A 20831-nucleotide genomic window follows, 5' to 3' on the forward strand; every position below is an offset into this window, starting at 1 on the left:
CGTTGTAACGTTGCTCTGTTTTTTCTTGGGCTTTTTTTTTTTTTTTTTTTTTTTTTTTTCAGGGGGAGTTCCCAAAAGTTAGTACAAGGTGGTACTATGAAACGGTAGGGAGGCTGCAGATCTAAGTCTGTAACAAGACCTGTATTCGATACAAATTCTAGTCAGACTAGCCTTAAAACAAAAATACAGTTGCAAAATTAACACACTCTGAAGTTTCTTAGAAATCAAGAGTATGTATGGGTATATACTCAGCAGTGCTATATGCAGCCATGCAGGATTCAGTGAAAGGTACAGTATATGATGCACGCAGCTGATGATAGACTATTGCTCCCATGTGTTGTATTGTAGAAGTAGAGATTGAAAGATAATTTATCAGTTTTCCTGATTGGGCTGAGAGGATTCAAGTGTCTCTGTCAAATGCTTATTTCTCCAGCTGAAGCACTGGTCCCAAGTGCTTCATAAGGCATTTATCAGCAGGCTGAAAAAAACTGTAATAAATCAGAACTTCTGTGGTTGCCTTTGTGGTTTAACACTTTGTGAAATGTAGCTTGCACTAGCAAAGCTGTCAGTAATTTCTCCTGTTGACTAAAGCTGTACCTTACAAAAAGATGTTTGTGCTGATACATCCGTGTGTACAGTGGGGCTTTGATGTTTAAAGATGTCATAAAGAAATATCATTTCCTTCCCCCACCTTGCCTCTTGGATTTTAGTTTTCCTTTCTAAAAATAGTTCACAGGCTCTCTACAGTGAAGCTCCCTGGTACTTTTTTCATTACGCTGATTTTCATTTATTTTCAGTTGATTGTGAAAGATTTTTGTCTCCAGCACTTCTCTGTGTTTAGCTCTTTGCAGTTTTTATCATTGTGCCGTACAACATTTTTAGAGATGGAGACAAATGACCAAATATTTAAAAATAGTATTTTAATTTTGCATCAGCACTGTGGTCCATGCCCTGGATTTTTCAATTGGAGACCTGAGTATCAACTGGATTTTAGTCATAAGCATACAGAGTTTGCTGACTGCAGCCTCGTCTCTAGTGAATATTTTTCATGTCACAAAATCATTTTAAAGCTTGGAATGATTTAATACACTTCAAGACAAAGAACAGTCTGTAATCTCTAGCAGCTAAGTACTGGTGTACAGACATCAGTATATTAACAGGACCATGTGCAAGAGCTCATGTTATTTTTGGATTTAGTCAATGTGATTATTTGCAGAATATCAGAATTCTAAAAAAAAAAATAAAAAAAATCTAAAAATACTCTGAGCATGACAATACAGGCCCTGAATAATTTGGCATTAGGCTTTTACTTGTCATATGAAAATGCACGTATCTTTTATTTTTAGGCATTAAGCTCCTGCTCATTACTATGCCCATAATAGCAGTGTTAATACTGAAATTCTTGATAAACTTTGATTTATCTCAGTTTTCTCTGGGAACTCTCTGCTGAGAACTTAATAAGAAATGTTTTTGTTCACAATCTGTAGTAAGCATTGTTGATTACTCAAGTGCTGTTGATACTTATCTCAAAATAGCAATGGCTATTTTATGCTTAGAGAAGGTGAGATTTGCTTTGGCCTGGTCCTAAGAACTGACCATACAGATAGCACCTCCACGATGCTGTCCCTCCATTCACCTTATTTTTCATCTTCCTGGATCTGTCTCTAAATGAGCAGTTCAGAAGGCTAAATGTGTGCCAATTTAAATTAATCTATGAAGTCTATGAAAAATGAAGTCATTTTCACAAGGAGCACGTACAATGACAGGAATTGTTTGCCAAGACGTGGGGTGGGAAGTGTACTTCCAGGCCCAGTTCTTGCACTCAGGTCCTTGTCATGCTGGATGTGCTTACTCTGGAGTACAGCACAGGCAATTGCAGCATTAAGTTATTGCTGGCACTCAGGATTGATGTCTAGCAACTGACATCTATAGGATTAATGGATAATGTTCATATATTTTGCAGGTAAAAGTATTAGTTGGAAACAAGTTGCTAAGGGAAGGGGAATCTTTTAGTACAATAGCTTTTTTGAAAATATGTCCTGTGGAGTTAAGTCCTTGGGAACTGAGAATAGGAGGTTAACATAAGAGGTTTTGATTCCTATGTGAACTGTGGACAATATGTGATAAAGACAGTACATCCTAAGAATAATCGCATGGTCAGAGACATTGGATGAAAATGTACCACAACAGGATCAAAAATAAATAGAAAATAAGTTTTAGCTGTAGTTCAATATGAAGTTGTATATAATGACTTGAGTGGCTGAAAATGTTAGGTACAAGAAATGCTATCAGACAATTGTATTTACTCAAAAGGAGCATAGACTTTAAAATGATTTCTTATGTTCCGTAAGTTACTTCCCTTTCCACGGGAGTTTCTTTAAATTTGGGAAGTGGTAAATGACTGTATTAGTATGTGGAGACAGATATGCTATGTTGCCAGGAAATTACATAAGCTTAAGATCGGTTTGTTGTGAAAATATTAGGAGCACTACAAAAACACTTTGTGATTTGAGATAGCTGGTATGATTTTATGGAAAGGAAAGTCATGACTCATTAACTGGTTGGAGTTCTTGAAAGACTGAGGAGTTATAATACAGCCTAGCTCCATTGCTCCAGTTAACGATCCGTTATCACTTCTAATATAAATCCATATTATCACTAAGATTACATTTTTTACAGCATCCTAACTTCTGTTATCACAATTAAATGTCATTTCTTCAAATAGCTTATGTTAGATTGACTTTGTTCTCATGCATAAGTAAGTGTGTGCTTCAATTATAGACTATGCTGTTAACAGATTTTTTTTCCCATAAACATTCCCATAACGTTAGGTACTTAATTCCATTGTCAGCAAAGTAATTAATATAGTGAGACTGAATACATCAAATGTGTTTTTGTCATAGGGCAGTGTGCATGCTAAGTATTTCCCATTCAAAACTTGCAAAAGCTTTATTGAATCTCACTACACACTTAAATGTTATAATTTTATACAATGTGAAGTATTAGTGATTTTTTTCTTTAGTTATAGCTCTTTCACACTTTGTCAGTTAGCCAGAGGTTTGTAGTAGATAATTTGAAGTTCCTCGAATTTTCATCAACAGTAAAGATTTCAATCTCAGCCATACTATCAAAAAATAAAATTATTGTTTATTCTAGTTCTGTTATTTTCACATAGAAGTGATATAGATGATTCAATATCAAATAAAGCTATAGTTAATGGAATCACATGCATTGTTTTAATGAAAGTTTTTGGGTGGTGGAGCTTTCACTGTTTTGAGAAAAATTTGTAAACTCACAGCATGCCAGGCTTCCTTGTTTGGATATAAGGCATCTGGACTGTTTCTACAGCCTGAGAAAGACTCCCCGCAATATCCCTTGTTCTTTTAAGTTGGATTTGGTGAGTTCTTCTAATGTGATGTTTAGGAAAAACCTAAATAAAATGTTCATTCGCTTATCCAAAGCTTCCACTGCTTGAAGTCTCCTTTCAACACCTCTGTCTTGGGTCAAATGCAAGACCCTATCCCTTTAAGCTTTTTGTGTGTTTTTCTGCTAGTCCTTTACAGTGAATACCTGGCCATTTCCCAGCTGGGTCAGGTAGTAAGTGGGTTGGCAAGTCACAGGTCCTTGGCCTATCCTGGTAAACATAGTTACGACTCAGCAGATAGCAATTCAATGTTGATATTTTTGAGCTTGATATATTTCAAACCCATTTAATGCGTAACTTGCCAAAATCTCATTAGTACAGAAATTGCACGAGATGCAGGCCAAGTTGTACGTACTTTTATGTCGTGTATTTATTGCATTTAACTTCAATTAGACAAGTAATTTCTGAGTCCCGAGACTTTAGAAAAGCAATACTTTCCAGTTTCTGAAACTGTTATTAGGTTTTCTATGTGATGCAGATGTATTTTTGATCTTTTATTTCCATATTTGTTCACTTAAAATCCATAAATATTACCATTTTTTTTAAACTGTAAAAGAGCACATTATCCATCTAGTTATTCTTCAAATTGTAAGCAGAACACCAGGCTTAAATATTCATAGACTAGTCATGTTGTGTGTAGGGGGTGTTAAAGCAAAAGCATGTTCTGTCTCCGTAGCTTCACTCTTGCAGCTGACAGAGCTACTTATTTCAGGTCAGTCGTGCGGTATCTGGTATCAGTAACCTTCTTTCCTACTCCAGTCTCTTCTGATGGTAACTTAATCTTCACCCCTTATGCCTTCTTTTTTTGGGGAGATCATGTGGAACCAAGATGGATAGACATATCCATCTGTAACAGTGTTGTCGGTTGTAGTATCTTCAGCGTTGCCTGAGCCTTTTTTCTCAAACACTTCTTAGCATGACCTGCTTGTGACTTCAGCCTGGAATTAATTTATTGATAGGCATTCCTGAATGCTGAGGAGGAGGAGGCAGCTAGTTATCCAAGCAATTATTTGGAGAGGTTAGGAAAAAACATCCCTTAGTTTTGTTCAGCTGCACTCCATCCATATAGCAGCCCTTTTAGCTCTCCCTTTCCACTGCCAACCATGGTATTATGTTCAGCGTGACCACCCACAATTTTCATCGTATTGATACTGGCCTGGGAGATGGTTTGTCTTATGTCATCAGCCAGGGCTGTCCAGGATCTGGCAGCATGTACCAGGGAAGGAAGGAGTGAACCTATTCCAAGTGTAATAAAAAATAAATAAATAAAATTCACTTGTTCCATTGTTCTCACCACTAGTTCCAGTGCTCGCTTGTTTTCACTGCTAAAATCTAACAAAAGTTTGGGATGGGTGTGAGGGAGACGAAACAGCTAGCAATTGAGTGTTAAAAGGAAACAACACATTTAGGTTGGGTACCACAAGGTCATACAGAAATACACAAGACTCACTTGAGAAGTAGCAGGGTGCAAGTCTCTCAGTGTGCATCTCTGCTTGAATTGATTAACTCTGTGTACAAAACTAAAAAGACTGTTTCTGGAGTTGGCTAGTATCTCTAGATACCAGTACAAACATCTGTACAATGCTGGTAAATTGGCTGTGAAAACCTCCATGGAAAGTTGCACGCTTTGATTTCTTCTTCCTCTAGTGAAGAGTATGTGAATATGCATAGGCCAAGGAAAAAGAAACATTAATTATTTCTTCCCTCTTCTCCAAAGTATGATAGGCATCATCTGTCTTCAGACTGAAATGATCACAGCCTCCAATGTACAAATCCCCTATTGTATTCTGCTTTTTTTTTTTTTCATTTTCATTTTTGGACAACAGCAACCACTAAGATCTACAAATAATTAACATCATACCAATAGATCTTGCTTCAGGGTAGGAAGCATGTAGAAATGCGTGCAGAACAATTTTTGCTGCCAGTTAACTTTCAGAGGTTACAGTAATTATTTTTTTTCTCTGACATCTTCAGAGGACTTCTTGCTCAGTTGAATAATTCCAGTCCACTGTAGAGAATCATATTTAGCATAAGAATTTAATCTCTCATTAAATTCAGAGACTGCCAAGTAATAGACTTCTCTAATAACTAGATGTGTTGTCTCCACTCCATTTCTGGGAGCAATCTAGAAGGACAAAATTAGTTATAGAACAGCTCATAAAATGCCTAAATAAAGGCACAGGGGTAGATCTTAAAAGAAGTGTGTAAAGTTTCTTTAAAAGTATTGAAGTTCACATCTTCTCTCGAATCTTGCCATAATTGAAAAGAAAGTCTACCACAACTGGATTTTAGCATATTTGGCATAGCAAAATGGCCTTGAGAGATCATGCAAAAAATATCAAAAAGCTTGATACAAATCGTGAATGACTTGAGGAAAATTTAAATCTCTGCCCTTCTTTTAAGCAAGTCTTACCTTTAAATTTTTAATAAGGATTATACAATAAATAAATTTTTAACATTGTAGGAGACAACCACAAAACCACCTAAGAAATGGAAAGATCATCACATTTCTCCAGATTCAGCCATTTGCATTAATCTCCAAAGAGAAAACTTTGTTCAGTTTTTGTGTATTGCTTGTCAGAAACACATCAGGCCCTGAGAAGTTCCGTTATAGAAGGAAATCAATTTGCTAGTGTGGTCCTAAATAAGGAAGGCTCTAAAGATTTCTAAGATATTCAAGTTGGGCAATAAGACCATGTTTGCAAGTGCACTGTGATGTTTCATTTCCTACAGCGAATCACGGGAGTAGAAACCTGTTAGAAAAATGCTTTTTTTTTTTATTTTTTTATTTTTTTTAACCACATTTAGCTGCAGAAAGGAAAGAAGAATGAGGTGTCTGTTTAGGAAGAGCATGACTCCTGAAAGGCAATGATGAGTTCAAAAAAGCAGGTTTTCTTCTGAGCTATTTTTATATTCTCAATATAGCTATACAATGATAAGGAATTGTATGCTGGTACTGAAGGGAGCTCTTCCTAACTGACATTTTAAAATTTTGATACATGAACAGATTTAGCATCCGTGGAATATAGAGAAATGTTCAATGGAAGGGCACTTGTGATTAGTAAAATTACTGTCTTCACAAGACCCTGAAAACAGCAGTCTTAGTGCAACTTCTTATTGAAACATCCTTGTGAGGAGGGACAGATGGAACTGAAGGTATCAATTACTGTGGCATCAGTATTGGCTCCAGAAGTGTTACCACACTTCCGCAACTACTGAAAATATATATGTGAATAATCAGGTTGGAAAAAAATAAACTGGAACAACAGAGAGTGGTTTTGGTGGTTGCTTGCTGCTACTGACATTAGGAAGTCTCTGCATGTTCCTTGGCCAGTAAGTGATGCTGATACACAGAATGCCAATCTGGTTTGAGCTGCATAAGGCAGGGGGACACCAGAAAGCGTCATGGAATTGCATGGTTAGGAGAAAGGAGATTCAGAGGAAATGTTTTCCCTGTTGTGAAAGAAGTGGAATTCCAGTTTTCTTCTCCACATTCCTCATCTCGGACATCACCAGCAGTATGTTTGCTTGTGCTCTGGTCATGTCCTAAGGAGAATAAAAAGTCTGAATGTAAGACCTGTATTAATGTAAGACCTGAGCAAATCATACTGACTGACTTCAGTCTTTCTGAATCCCAGGTAACCGTGCTGTTAGATGTTAAATTAGCTCTAAAGTGTCTGGAGGGACATCTCAATGCCTGTATCCTATACATACGGTTTACTGGCTTTGTACATAAAAAGGCAACTTACTGTAGTATATGCATTGTCTGGATCTACTCTGTTGCATTGAGTTTTCTTGAGTCTTTGCCAGTGCAGGTGTGGGACAATTCTTCAGAGTATGAGATTACTTTGAGTAAAATTTTAGCTTGCTCAAATTGTCAGGTACTGGCTTTCATCCCTTCCCTCATTCATCTTCCATCACAATGTTCACTGGTTGTCATACTTTGTCACCCCGTGTACCTCCAGCATGGAAAGATGCTTACTGCTGATTTGAGCAGCTTAATTTAGTATGCAACATTCAGAGTCAGATGTGGTATTTTTGAATGGGAAACATGCTATTTGAATAGATTATTTTATAATGTGATACTCTTGCTAGTTTCTGAACCTATTTAATAGTCTTTTTACATTTTTTTATATATTCATTATTAAAAAGATGTTATATTTGCTATATAGGGTTATATTTGTTTTCCAGATAGAAGGAAAACTCACTGATTTCTCTTGGACCTATTTGGTTCATAAAACAAATATCCAGGTCGAATGAGGCAAGTAATTTATAACTGCATCAGAAGTGTCGAAAGTTGTTTTCCACAAGATAAGACTCCAAAAGCCTAAGTGTTGATCTGAATTTTCTCAAAATTTTATCAGGCTGCAGAATTCTGCTTAAGGAAAATGAAAAGAAAAACTGTGGCATTTTGTATTCCCATTATTATATGTTATTACTTTTAAGACAGTAGTTCTTAACACTTCTGGGTGATTTTTCAGAGAAGTTAAAATGTGCAGAAACGGGTGAAGCTTGAAAGCAGGCTTAGTTTGTTATAATGACCTCTTTGCACTCACCATGCAAGAGTGGCCTTTGACTTTATCAAGGCCAGGAGTTCACTAACAGTTCTTGTAAATAAGGATACAGAATAGTGCTGGAAACACTGGGGAAAACATACTCTGAGCAGGGCTAACAGGTTTTATATTTCTATTTCTCTTTCAAACCGATAGATTTTTTTTTAAATATCCTTAAAAATTTCTGTGAAAATAACATTGACTATCACCAAAAAAATCTGAGCCACCTACATGTTAAAAGTGGCAGCTAGTCTATACCTGTTCAGTAAATGAAAACAGAGGCATGTTGAATTTTATAAAATGGGTAAATCACTTTTCTCAATGTTAAAATAATTGGCAGCTTTGCTTTCAGTGCTACATTTTCTGAGTGGGTTGTGCACTTCCCAAGTAATTAATAACTCTTAAGCTGTCTGAATAGTTTCCTTTAAGTTGCATCATATAATGTGTCATATGAAAACAACTTGAGGCCTAATGTAACATGAAACTTTATAGTGCATCTTAGTGTGATTTGAGGAAGATGGATGGGAGGGAAATTATTTCTTATTTTGGGTAACAAACAGCTGTTCTTAACTTTTATTTATAAAGAATTTAAAATAATATTTCTAGGCAGAGATTGGTAAATTGTTCTAGTTAGCTATTTCCCCTTCTCCTATTGTACTGGTCAAGTTAGGCAAAAAGTGAGCGTCAAGAATGTAGTAATTTGATGTAGAAATAGAGAGTAATGGGGAGATTTTTTGTATCTGGTCACTTTGCTTTCTTATTCATAACTGATCTCAGCTTGAATTCCCTTAGGAAACACAAAAAGGTTAAGATTTCAGTGTCTCAATCAACGTAGTGCTAAATAAATCATCACCCATGATAGGAAAGTTGTTTAAACTACCTCCTTGAGCTCTGGTCACCAAATTATTGTAACATTGTCATGTTACAAGTGACATATACCAGGTAATGGTATATGTCAGCTGGAAAAGATATGTCTTGCCATAAACTCTAAACATCTCTCACTTCACTCTCAGGAAATGTAAGTTGGCTCATCTTTCTCTTCCTGGAAGATGTTCAGCAAGCTGGAGGCTTCATTGATACTTGTAAATACGGAAGTTTGTCATATACTGTAGTGTATACTCATTCGATATGGAACAATTAGAGTTCATAAGATTTAAAAATAGATGCTGCTTTTCCATTAGTGCGTTGTTAAAAATAAAAACAAAAGGTAAATAAAGGATTGCCTTACTCAATTTGATATGGGTAATTCAATGCTGCTTTACAAAGATAGAACTAAAATTGTTTTTATAGCTCTGTGAATACACAGTTAATTCATTCATAATTACTTCATTTAGCATGGTAGCACTAGGAGAACCAGCTGGTAGCTGTGTTTCAGAAATTTTCAGAACTTTTGAGGAAACAAATCATAAGCAAATATTTTTGCCAAAAATCTGTTTATACTTGATCATTATAAACAATAGAGGGTATGCACAAAAATGGATGCAAAGTTCATGCAAAATTCCTGTAAGTACTCTTCAAATAACCTCATAATGTACAGTCTGTGCTGTACCTGGGCCGCAGCACCTATTTTTAGGAAAAAATATAGCTACATTTAATCAATTAAAAAATGGGAGAATGCAGCAAAAGCCTTTGCAAGTAAGAGTGTACATATGGTTTGACAGAGTGGCCCATAGATGCTTCTGGGACATCACTGTTTTTTTATTACCATTCTGGATGTATCTGCCTGATGCTCCAACCTGTGGAATATTAACATACACCTGGTTGTCTGGATTTGTAACATATCTAAATCCTTGTATTGATAGGGATTTTCTTTCTTGTTTTCTTTTGTCTTCTCGATCTGCCAGCTTGGGCATCTGTAATTTACCATATACCTCAGTCCAGCAGGCTAGGGTGGTATAAATTCAAGTCTGTGTGTTCAGTTCATGTGCTTCAATTCCTGCAATTGTTTTCAGCAGTTTCCACCAAGGGCGTGCTTCGCTTTGAGAACACAGAACTCCATTCATCAACTTTCATTTTTTATTATGTACTACTGACAATGCGGACAGAGGGAGAAATTCAAACTGTCTAAATTCCACCTAAAATATAATCCAGTCAGACTTCAGGCACCCAAGTCTCAGAGAATGATTCAACGTCTACTCTGAAGCACCACCTAACCCCTCGTGGCACCTAAAATGAATCATTTTTATCACAGATTTCCTATGGCATCCGGTCATAAGTTCCAGGGAAGCTCAGAAGCACCATGGCTTAAGCAGACAGGCATTTAGCTCCCACCCAAGCTTCATTGTGATTGAGAGATGAATGTACAGATGTCTGAGCTCTGCCTCTGTCCTGAGGTGCCTAAACCATTGCCTGTGCTTAAATCGCATGTAGTAAACTTGGATGGCCCTGAATTCAACACAAATAGCAACAATCATGATCATTTTAAGTGTAGAAGAGGAGAAAAAGGCCTTTTTAATAGTCTTGAAGGTTAGAGTAGTCCAGGAAGAATACCTGATTTGGGTTGTCCTAAGCTAAGGAAGCTCAGCAGGAATGGGGGAACTTGGGTGTTGTCCCACTGTTAACACATTTCCTGGGGAAGAAAAAAATTCATCGTTTTCTCTCAAGTATGATTATGCAGACACTTGAGACACTTTTGTCCAAGAAACCATAAGCATCCCCTGTATCAGAGGTGCTAAGGGTACTCTCATTTGCATGTTTCTATTAACCTGCAAATTCTTTCTTGTCCTCTTCTTTATAGATGAATTGAGACAATTACTAATTACTACCCATGTTCTGCAACGTTAGAGCTTTATTAAGACCTGTTATCTCCCTTACTGCTTTTGGCTTAGATACCAGGGAGTGCTACCCTAAATTAATGTTGTCTGTATATGTGTTTTACATCTGTAGACTTTGAGGTGAGGTTGGTTCAGGTTTCCTTCATCCTTGTTCTCTATCCTTATTGCTCTTGCTGTGTGCTGCATGGAAAGAGTAAATACTCTGTGAGGAAGTACTTGTTGAGCTGTGGACATGTGGAACAACTTGGTTTTGTCTTTTACATTAGTGTTTAATGCTGCTACTTTATTGTTTTCACCCTTCATGTGACATCTCATTAATCTTTCATGGCAATCCTTTTTACACATTGGCAGATGCAACCAGGTGAAATAGTATATTAAGCATTCAAAGCCTGAATTTCAAGTTCAGTATTCTGAGATTTAAATTTATCTATTTATTTATTTATTTTGCTTTTCTCATGTTTCAGAATGAGGTTTTATGTTGATGTTTCTGTTCCAACTTCCCCCCCATCAGATGTCATTTTATATTTATTGTTTAGAACACACATGTACCATGTGTATTTCTGAAGAATCGTTAACTGAGCTTTACCGAGTAGAAGATACAATGGGAGTAATGCTAAAATTTTGCTATACTATCTTACTGATCATCTATAGCTAAGTTATTTCAAGGGTAGATGTATGCTTTTTATTCTATTACATTCAATTCAAGCCTTTCAAGAAATAAGAACATAAGGAAAATTATATATAGTAGTAGATATTATGCTAGTTTTCTAAATATTTTATCCCTTTTTTTTTTTTATTTAATTTTTTTTTCATTACAGCATTCACCATCTGGTTGGAGGGCTTGAATGTAAAGCACATACTTTTAAGCATCTGTTAATGACTTTTTGGTAACAAAGGAATATGTTCATATTGTTATACAATGAGAACACTAACTGGAGAATGAAGACATTGTTTTTGTTAAGTTAGGTCTTTGATATACAGTAGTTTATATATGGAATTTATGCTATTTGGCACTATGCTGTTCAGGTAGCTGTGAAGTATGGTCTTACATTGTCTTCCTAAGAAGATTAGTGTAAAGTGGTTTTCTCTGTTGCTGTATTGTTTTTTCTGAAGCATGGTGTATCACCTTGGTCTATTTGACAGTGTTGATTTGCTGTTTGTTTACACCACTTTTACCCATACTGTAATAATTTCACTGAGCAATCTAAAGTTCTTTGTGACATAGCCAGTATTTTTAAAAGATCGTATGAAATACCATTCCCAATTTAGAACTTGCAAAATGTGAGCACATTGAAGGGTCGCATCAGAAGACACTGTAGACTGGCTACTTGCTTGCTCAGAAAGCTGCTGTACCAAAACGGAGCAGATGCTGGTGCTGAGTGCCCTTGTGGAGAAAAAGGACAGCTATATTTTGAGCTGTCCTAGCAAGTGTAGGTCCAGTAGGTCAGGGGAAGAGACAGATCATTTCCCTTTCTTTGGCACTTATGAATCCACATCTGGAGTTCGGTGTCTAATTTGGTGCTCCCCGATAGAGGAGAGAAAAGCTAACTGGGGCAAGTGCAGTGGAGGCCCAAGATGGTCAGGAGGCTGGAACCCATGATGTGTAAGGAGAAGCCAAGGGAGCTGGCCTTGTTCAGCCTGGGGAAGAGGAGGCTCAAGGAAGACCTCATCGCTGTACATTATGGAGAGGCCAGAAACAGACTCTTGTCAGAGCTTCACAGTCAAAGGTCAAGAGGCAATGGGCACAAGTTGTAGCAAAGGAAATTCCAACTGGATCTTGGAAAAAAATCACTGTGTGGGTGGTTAGACACCGGAACAAGTTTCCCAGAGGATTTGTGGAATAATCTCTATCCGTAGAGACTTTCAGAGCCCAGCTGGACAGGTTTCATAGTAACCTGATCTAATTTTCAAGTTCACCTCGCTTTGAGCAGGTGGCTGAATCCATTGGCCTCCAGAGGTAGTCCTTCCTACCTTCCTTTTTTTTTTTTTTTTTGAGAATATTCTGAAACACTCTTAAATTTTAGAAGACTAACATTATTGTTTGTTTAGATAACACTTTAAGTGTCAGGGAAGCTTACAGTAATAGGAGACAATGGAAAAAAAAAAAAAGTGCTCGTATTTACTAGACTATCCATGTCCAGAAATGACTTCTGTCTATATTGCAGACATATCATACCAATCGTGGCTTCTCCTTCTTTCATTTGATGAAGACTTCTGTTCATTTCCCCTCCACAGTTGTCTGCCCTTTGCCCATTAACACAGACTCCCACGTGTCTCCTAATGTGGAACTTAACTGGGAAAGCAAATTGCTTTTGGAGAGCTAATCAGATGCTCCCACAGTCAGATGTCCTGTGTAGGTTACAGTTGTAAATCTGAGAAGCCATGTCCTTGTCTTGTCTCAGATGCTGTGAACCATAGGCCTGATCCTACGTCCAGATAGTTTACATGAGTGAATATCAGAACAGTAATACTAATGTTCAATGAAGTGTTTTTTTTTTTAATCATAAGCATATTCTTTATGCCATAATTAAAATATAGAGTAGGATGAAATCTTGATCTAAGTCCTGCAAAGGCTGTTCTCTTTTGCCTTGCCTTTTGACACTGAAACATCTGTAACTATGCAACAAAGCATATGGGTGCACTGACAGTGTGGGAGAGCAGCCAATTCGGTCCTGGGATAAAAACAGGAATCAGGTGATGGAAATAAGCCAAAGAAGTGTGATTCCCACATAAGGGACTTAAAGAGGTGTTAGTCCATAAAGAAGCTCTTTGGCAGGATTTATAGCAGGCCTCTAGACAGAAGGCATTTTTCTTGAGATCCTAAGTGAACTGAAGTGCACTACCTTCCAGGAGGGTGGTGGGATTATTGTCTTGTCAGCTGGTGCTTTCCTCTTTCTTTTTTCTTCTTAAAAATAAACCCTTTGTAGCACATTATGGTATAATTATAATCCCATTTGTAGTTTTACAGAACTAAACTATTTACTTCGAATGATCATGGGATGAAAACCAGAGTAAATTTTTCTGCTGCGTGGGGCCCTCAGGTTTCCTCCATTCTGATCTGTGGCATACCTTTTGCAGTGTAGCTCGTTGGGCAACCCAGACTGTTTTCAGCAAACTGCATTGATCCCGACATAAAAAACTCAATGTTAACAGTTTAAGTATTTGCACATTGTGTCTGTCTGTAGTTTTCATTTGTCTCACCTCAACCTTAGAAAATAAGTAATTGGGAGTGCAATAGCTTCAAAAAGTGATGACACCATCCCAGTCTGTTGTGCAGAGCAGAGGGGGACAATCACCTCACTCACCCTGCTGGCTGCCCCTCTGTTGATGCAGCCCAGGATGCAGTTGGCCTTCTGGGCTGCAAGCGCGCATTGCTGGCTCACGTTGAGGTTTTTGTCCACCAGAACCTTCAAGTCTCTCTCCACAGGGCTGCTCTCAGTGAGTTCTTCTCCCAGTCTGAACTGTCTAGGATTGTCCTGGCCCAGGGGCACTTGGACTTTTTGAACCTCATGTAGTTCAATCGTATAGTTAATGATTACCAGAGTCCATAGAGTTGAGTTACAGACTGATTTCCGTAACATTTTTTCTGAAATACAAACTTTTTAAACATTTCACTGAAGTGATGTTCTACTGCGTTCTGTGATATAGGTAGCAAGCTGGACATGTGTTTAGAGGCATGAGCATATTTTATGTAATGAAGGAATAATAAAATCAAATGCAGCAAGACATTCATTCAGAAATGCATTTCTTATTTTTGCTCAAGCCTGATGAAGTTCAGTTGTTCTAATACTCAAGGCATCCAAGTCATTGCCCATAGAGGTCTCTGGATCTAACCCCCAGCTCAAAGCAGGGCCAACAAGTTAGATTAGGTTATTACGGTTATTATAAGCCATCTGCAGCTGAATTTGAAAGTCTCCAAGGATGGAGTTTATTCCACAAATCCTCTGGGAAAGTTATTCCAGTGTACCGAGCAATAAATTGGGGAAAGCAGTATTTTAAAGTATGTTTATATACTGCACTCATTTTGCAGCACTTCTTTTAAGACTCCTATTTATAGTAACCTAGGATTTAAAAAATAAAAACAAAATAAATCTTTAGTCATTCTTATAAATAGAATGAATTGTACTTTTGAGCTTGGGGAAGCGAAATGAGGCACTTTTGAACACTGAAGCCAGTGAATTTGTATGAGTGTGAGTGAGCATTTGGCTCCTTGTTTTCACCAGGTATTATTTCTGTTTGTTCCTTTTAAGCAGTGTTTATATGCGCATAAGAATAATGAGAACTCTATTTTTCTTTCTCTTTTCCTTCTTTCTGTTGTAGGCAAGTATTTCCAAATGGGCTTCCTGAAGAATACTCTCTAGTTGCTACGTTCCGTGTACGGCGAAATACCAAGAAAGAGCGTTGGTATATATGGCAAATTTTAAATCAGCATGACACTCCCGAGGTTAGAGTTGTCTTTGATTTTTTTTTTTTAATTAAGTTTCTTTTTTTTTTTTCCCACGTAATATGTCAAATATCACTTTGTGGATGTTTTACCACTGAATTGAGCTACAGTTTACAAATAATAGACAGATTAATCTGAAATAGTTCATGATTTATTATAGGAATGACAAAAAATTAAGAAAATTTATTCGGTTAAGACTGTGAACAAGGATGGAAGACATGCTTGATTTATAGCTGATATATTTTTACAAAGTTACATTAAAAAAAATGCTTCATAATTCTAGTCCAATCTGTGTAATGAAAATATTTTTATTACATACAGCTTATGTATGGGTTTAACTCTTCTACTCTAACTTTTAAATGACTGCTTCTTCTATTTCATTTTGCTTTCAGATCTCTGTCCTTCTGGATGGTTCAAAAAAGGTCGTGGAGTATATGACCAAATCCGCTCAGGGAAATATACTGCACTACACTTTTAAGAGTCGAGAAATTTATCCATTGTTCGATCGGCAGTGGCATAAACTTGGTATTAGCGTGCAGTCGGGGATCATTTCCCTCTATTTGGATTGTAATTTAATTGAGAGAAAGCAGACTGATGAAAAATTCACCATTGACTTGCAGGGAAGGACTCTGATTGCTTCTCGTGCTGCAGATGATAAGCCTGTAGATGTGAGTAGTATGAAAGCAAAACTGGAAAACTTGAAATCATGTTTTATCCACACTTCTACTGACAACCATCATAAAGAATTTGGTAGGGAAAAAATGGTTCAAAACAGGTTATTAATTTTGAGTGGGAATTCTTAATTTACAATCTTTATGTCTTTTTTTCTAAACAACATTAAGTGCTGTAGAGTCCGCTAAGGCAAACCTTCTGTTACCAAAGTAACTACAAAAACTCAGTCCTGGTTTCAAGAGTCTATTTTTCTGTATTTACTTTGGAGTCACAGCTATGTAGTTACCATAGACACATTACTACACTTAATAGATGACTCCTGTAGTAATTTTTTTTCTTTTAGTTTTTATGAGATTTAGCTATTAGGATGACAAATGCAAGTTTGTATCAGTCATCTGTTACAGTTTGTCCCTCTATGATAAGCAGAAGACACCCCCAAAAATTAGATTGCCTATGTTTCAAGGTTGTATCACTTTCCAAGGTAATTCAGCTATGCCGAAACAGGAGCAACTTGTTCATAGTTGCTGCTCCTTCCTCCAAATGAGAGGGATGAGGAAGTGGCTGAATGTGCATTTCCTGCAGCCTTTGATGCAAGTAACTGACTGCACGTGCAGCTGATAATTGTAAAGTAGTCCCTTTCCTCCACCCCTTCCTACAAAACACAGTGGGCAAGATCTACTGAATGAAATGCAAATGCAAGGAAAGTAAGCTGCTGTGGAGTGTTGTTGAAGAAAGCAAGCTGTTGCCTCATCTATAGATAAATGGGGTAATATGGAATTACCCAAGGCAACCCTTTAATATTATGGGCTTTGTTCTGTTCCAGAAATATCCTCTTCTCTTTCCTTGTATAGAAAGCTCAGAGCAAGCAATTGGAAAGTTCCAGGAAATGTCATTTTGTTTTAAGTATACTGACATCTTGTTACCAGGTTTAAAGCATCTGGCTTAGAGTTTATAGTGGCCATTTGAAAGTTTTAGCTCTATTACGTACACTGAACAGTTCCAGATGAAAATAACATTATTGTAACTGCAGGCTAGCATTATAAGAGGAATCCATGCTGTGAGGTGCTGAAACCTTTAGCCAGGGATCATCAGAGCTCTTATTTTGTAAGGCCAAGTTCATACTTCATTTTATTTTGTAAGATTGAGTTCAAATTTATTTCAAATTTATGTACCATCTCCTTATTTCCAAGTAGCACAGAGGAAAAGTAGCAAATGCTTTTAAACTTGTGTTGGTTACAGCACAGGCTGGATAATCCCAAGTAGAAGTTGGCAGTTGGGTTTTCCATGCTTGTAGAAAAACATGGGCATAAAGCTGATGAAAGCAGCAGAGTAGATCCTGTAGTGACACACTTCTCAATGCCAAGTGCAAGTGAAAAAATAAGAGAACACAAAGCAGATGCAGAAGGAGACATCCTGTAACAAAACTATTCTGTGAAATTAGGCCCTCCTTAGACCTTCCTGTAAGTAACTGTAAGTCAGTGCAGTCCATGACGTGTTTGGACTTTCGTAAGGGCTGGGCAGGGCAATATTAACCAGTTAAAATTAGATGCTGTTCATCTACTCTAAATCTCTAAAACAGAAGTCTTACATAAAGAATTTTTGCTCTTCCGACAATTTAGTGGCAAGGTCCAGGCAAAGTTTTGTCCAAAGTGATGGAAAATACGTAGGACATATAGCTTGTCAAAACTTTACACTAGTTCACTGCAGGAGAAAATTATATTCCTGAAAAGAACATTTGCAGAGAATATCTAGAGGATTAAAATGCCCATGTAGTCATACTAAGCGCAACACAGAGGGCTGCAATTTACATGAAGGTAAATGAAATCTAAAATGTGTTTTAATTCGAAGTGAGGGACTGTGTAATTTGTTCCTTAAGTGAGAAAATAAACAATTGTGGGATTTTTCAGTATTTGCAGTATTTCAGAAATATACGCTGTTTCAGAGAGAACGTTTATTACACGAAGATTAGAAAATACATGCCATAAGACATTTTTTACATTTCACATAAATCTCTTCTCCTGTATTTCTTAATAGATTGAACTTCACCGCATAACAGTTTATTGTAATCCAAACATTGTAACAGAAGATACATGTTGTGAAATATCTGCTGAGCTGGTAAGTTATGTTAAAATACAAGTGGTAATATAAAAGAAATTATTTCATTGTTTCTTACTAAAGATTATAAAGAAATTGCGATGGAAGTGTTAGAATAATTACCTCCTGAAAATTAATCTTGTATCTGGAGTCATCATGCAGTATTTCTTGTTACCAAAACAAATGGCTTAGTGGATCTTCAGTAAAAGGCACTAGGTGCTGCTAGTGCTTTTTAAATGCTTTTTAAATGCATTTCTTAACATTGATTAGTATCTAATTAGTAACTGAGGAAGTCTTGGAGAGTAGGAAACAAATCACTGCCATTACCTGAGAATGACGTCAAATTACAGAGAGGTCATTTTAATAACAATTTTATCTATTCTAGCACTATAATTAATAAACAAAGCCCATGAAAGTCTCTGCATGACAGTGGAAGGGAAGAAAAGCAGGAGGGTATTGAGAGTGTTTCCCTTATTTCAATGTAATAACATGGAAGAATAGGTGTTCTGTAATTGGCAAATACTTTCTTCTTTATAGCGGATGTGCTGAGAGGTGTATGTTGTTTAACATAAGGGAAAACACTGATTTGGTTCAGAATTCACTTTTCCCTTTTGTTTGGATAGACTGAATCAGTATAAACTGGAAGACTAGAATTATAGAAATGCTAGAAGTTATATATGTGAATAAATGTTTTTGCTAAATTAAGTCCATTTGGAGGGAAAAAAAAAAAAGAAAAGAAAAAGAAAAACCCTCCAAAAAAAATCCCGAACATTAAAATATTGCTTTGTTAGTTGCAAACATCTAAGAGAAGACTTCTCTAAGACCATGAGCACCATCACCTCTCAGCCTGCAGTCAGCAAAGTCTAGTCCTTCTTGCAGAAGGTCTAATTGATCCTGTGTACTAAGAGATGGGAGAAAGGGGTGCTCAAATGGAGAGAGAAAGCTGCCTAAGAACAGAGGAGGAGAATAGTTTGTCGGAACTGACAACTGATAGGTGATCAGAAGCATAAAGGGGTTAGATCTAAATTATTAAGGGAAATTTCAATTTTAAATAATAACTTTTTGTTAAAATATACCTCAAATGTATTCACACTGATAACAGTGCAGGCTTCCTCTTAAATTTATGAGCTTATTGCTAGGTGAAATGAATGAGTTTTTTTCTGTAAGTTTCACTTTGTGCACAGAAATAAAATTTGTTCAACAGTTATGACACAGTAACAGAAAAGAAAATACAAACCCTAATTATATATGAACACAAAAAGATCAAGGATATGCTATATTGATAAAATGCTAAGCACTCATTCAGCTGTTTAGATAAAAGCACTGTCAGTATGTCTTAAGTTGAAGGTATAAAAATAATGGACTGCTCATTAATGACTTTCATATTGAAATCAGCATTACATTTTCTGATTCTTTTTCTTGATGTCCTTACCCATTGTAAGAGCTAAAATTTCAGTAATATAAGGGAAGGAATTTATCCTTGGTTACGAATTTTTAGACTAAGATGTAAATCCTGTTGGAATTTCTCTGACAAGAAGGCTCACAGGAGACCTCATCACATCTTGATGAGAGTTTCTAAAATTTGTCAGGTTCTGTTGACTTGTCTGGTAGTGTATCTTCAAATTGGATCAGCTCTCATAAGTTGCAGGAAGCTGAATAGTGGTGTCGAGGCCTTTTGTTTATTTCCAAACTCTGTATGTCCAAAGTATTTCATTATTTAAAAATAAATAAATAAATTTCACTCACTCTGGCATTATGCATTTTGGGGAAGGGTGAAGGACAGGACTGAGAAATTCTTTTTTTTTTTTTCCAATGAGTATTTTCTGCTTTCACTTCTTATAATTTTGAGAGGCTTTCTTTGTATGTCTGGACTGTTTTGCAAGAAAGAATTGGGACAATCAGGTCTGTTTTAACCAGCAGTGATTTCAGTACAGAAGGATCACAGTGTCTAGGCTTTGTTTAACTACAGCTTTTCCCTCTGTTTGGCAGTTGTGGCATCTCTGTAATGTGCTATGTACAGTAGTGTTAAAACAGAAAGTAACTTAAAAGTAGTGCTTGGATGGTATTTATCTATTCACCAAAGTGGACCAAAAATCAGAAAACCTTGTTTTTATTTTAGTGCCCACATGAGGACAGATTACTTGCTACTACTTCATCACCAGTGACTGTTCATGCCAGCAAAATATACACACTTCCAGGAACACAGCAAGAATCTAGAGACAGATGCCACTGCTTTCCAAATAAAGTATGAGGTTTTCCTATCGCTTTTTAATGCATCATGCTGTTTAATCCTGATAGGTATTAAAAAAAAAATCTTGGTTTTCTTTTTGTAGTTATCTAAAATATATTACTATCTTAGAATGTTGTACATTGTATTTTGTAGTGAAGAAACAGTACATTTTAAATTTCATTTTAAAATTAGAGTTACAGAGGGCTGTAAGTTTTTGTGGTTTCAGCACACACACACAAAAAAAACCTGTATCAATAGTAAAAATGTGAATTACTACTAAGACAGTATATTTAGAATAAATGTTTTTACTTCAGAATAAATTATTTTCTACTGTGTTCTTTCAACCCTTCTGGACATGGCACTACATTTATTCCGACTCATTTGTTTTGTTAGCCTTTTGTGATTAAGACAAGGAATTCAAACCAAATATATATTCTGTAGCTGCTTCTTAGTTGATTTATTTTTTCTTTCTTTTAAAATCAGGGAGAAGCAGGATTACCAGGAGTAGCTGGTTTGCCAGGCCAGAAAGGAAGTAAAGGTGAAAAGGTAAATAGTAATTGCATTCTCTCTTTCAAATCTTCATCTGTGGCTTTGTCTCCCTTAGCAGATGGAAACATCACAGATGTTGTTATTCCATAAA

The 20831-nt window shown here is 36.5% G+C and overlaps 1 protein-coding gene across 18 annotated transcripts in view; it reads left to right on the plus strand.

Moving 5' to 3' along the window:
• The window catches only part of COL19A1 (collagen type XIX alpha 1 chain), a 202734-nt gene that overhangs the window by 16665 nt on the left and 165238 nt on the right, over positions 1-20831 (plus strand). For 13 of the 18 annotated variants that reach the window (XM_083832480.1, XM_083832466.1, XM_083832479.1 and 10 more), the window contains 5 exons: positions 15072-15195; positions 15588-15863; positions 17902-17982; positions 20081-20206; positions 20675-20737. In XM_083832480.1, coding sequence (XP_083688606.1) covers positions 15072-15195; positions 15588-15863; positions 17902-17982; positions 20081-20206; positions 20675-20737 — 670 coding nt within the window. The remainder of the gene's footprint in view (positions 1-15071; positions 15196-15587; positions 15864-17901; positions 17983-20080; positions 20207-20674; positions 20738-20831) is intronic. The other 5 variants (XM_083832467.1, XM_083832469.1, XM_083832471.1 and 2 more) reach the window with 1 other exon arrangement.

This window comes from Anser anser (genome assembly GCF_964211835.1).
Source record: "Anser anser genome assembly, chromosome: 3".
NCBI lineage: Eukaryota > Metazoa > Chordata > Aves > Anseriformes > Anatidae > Anser > Anser anser.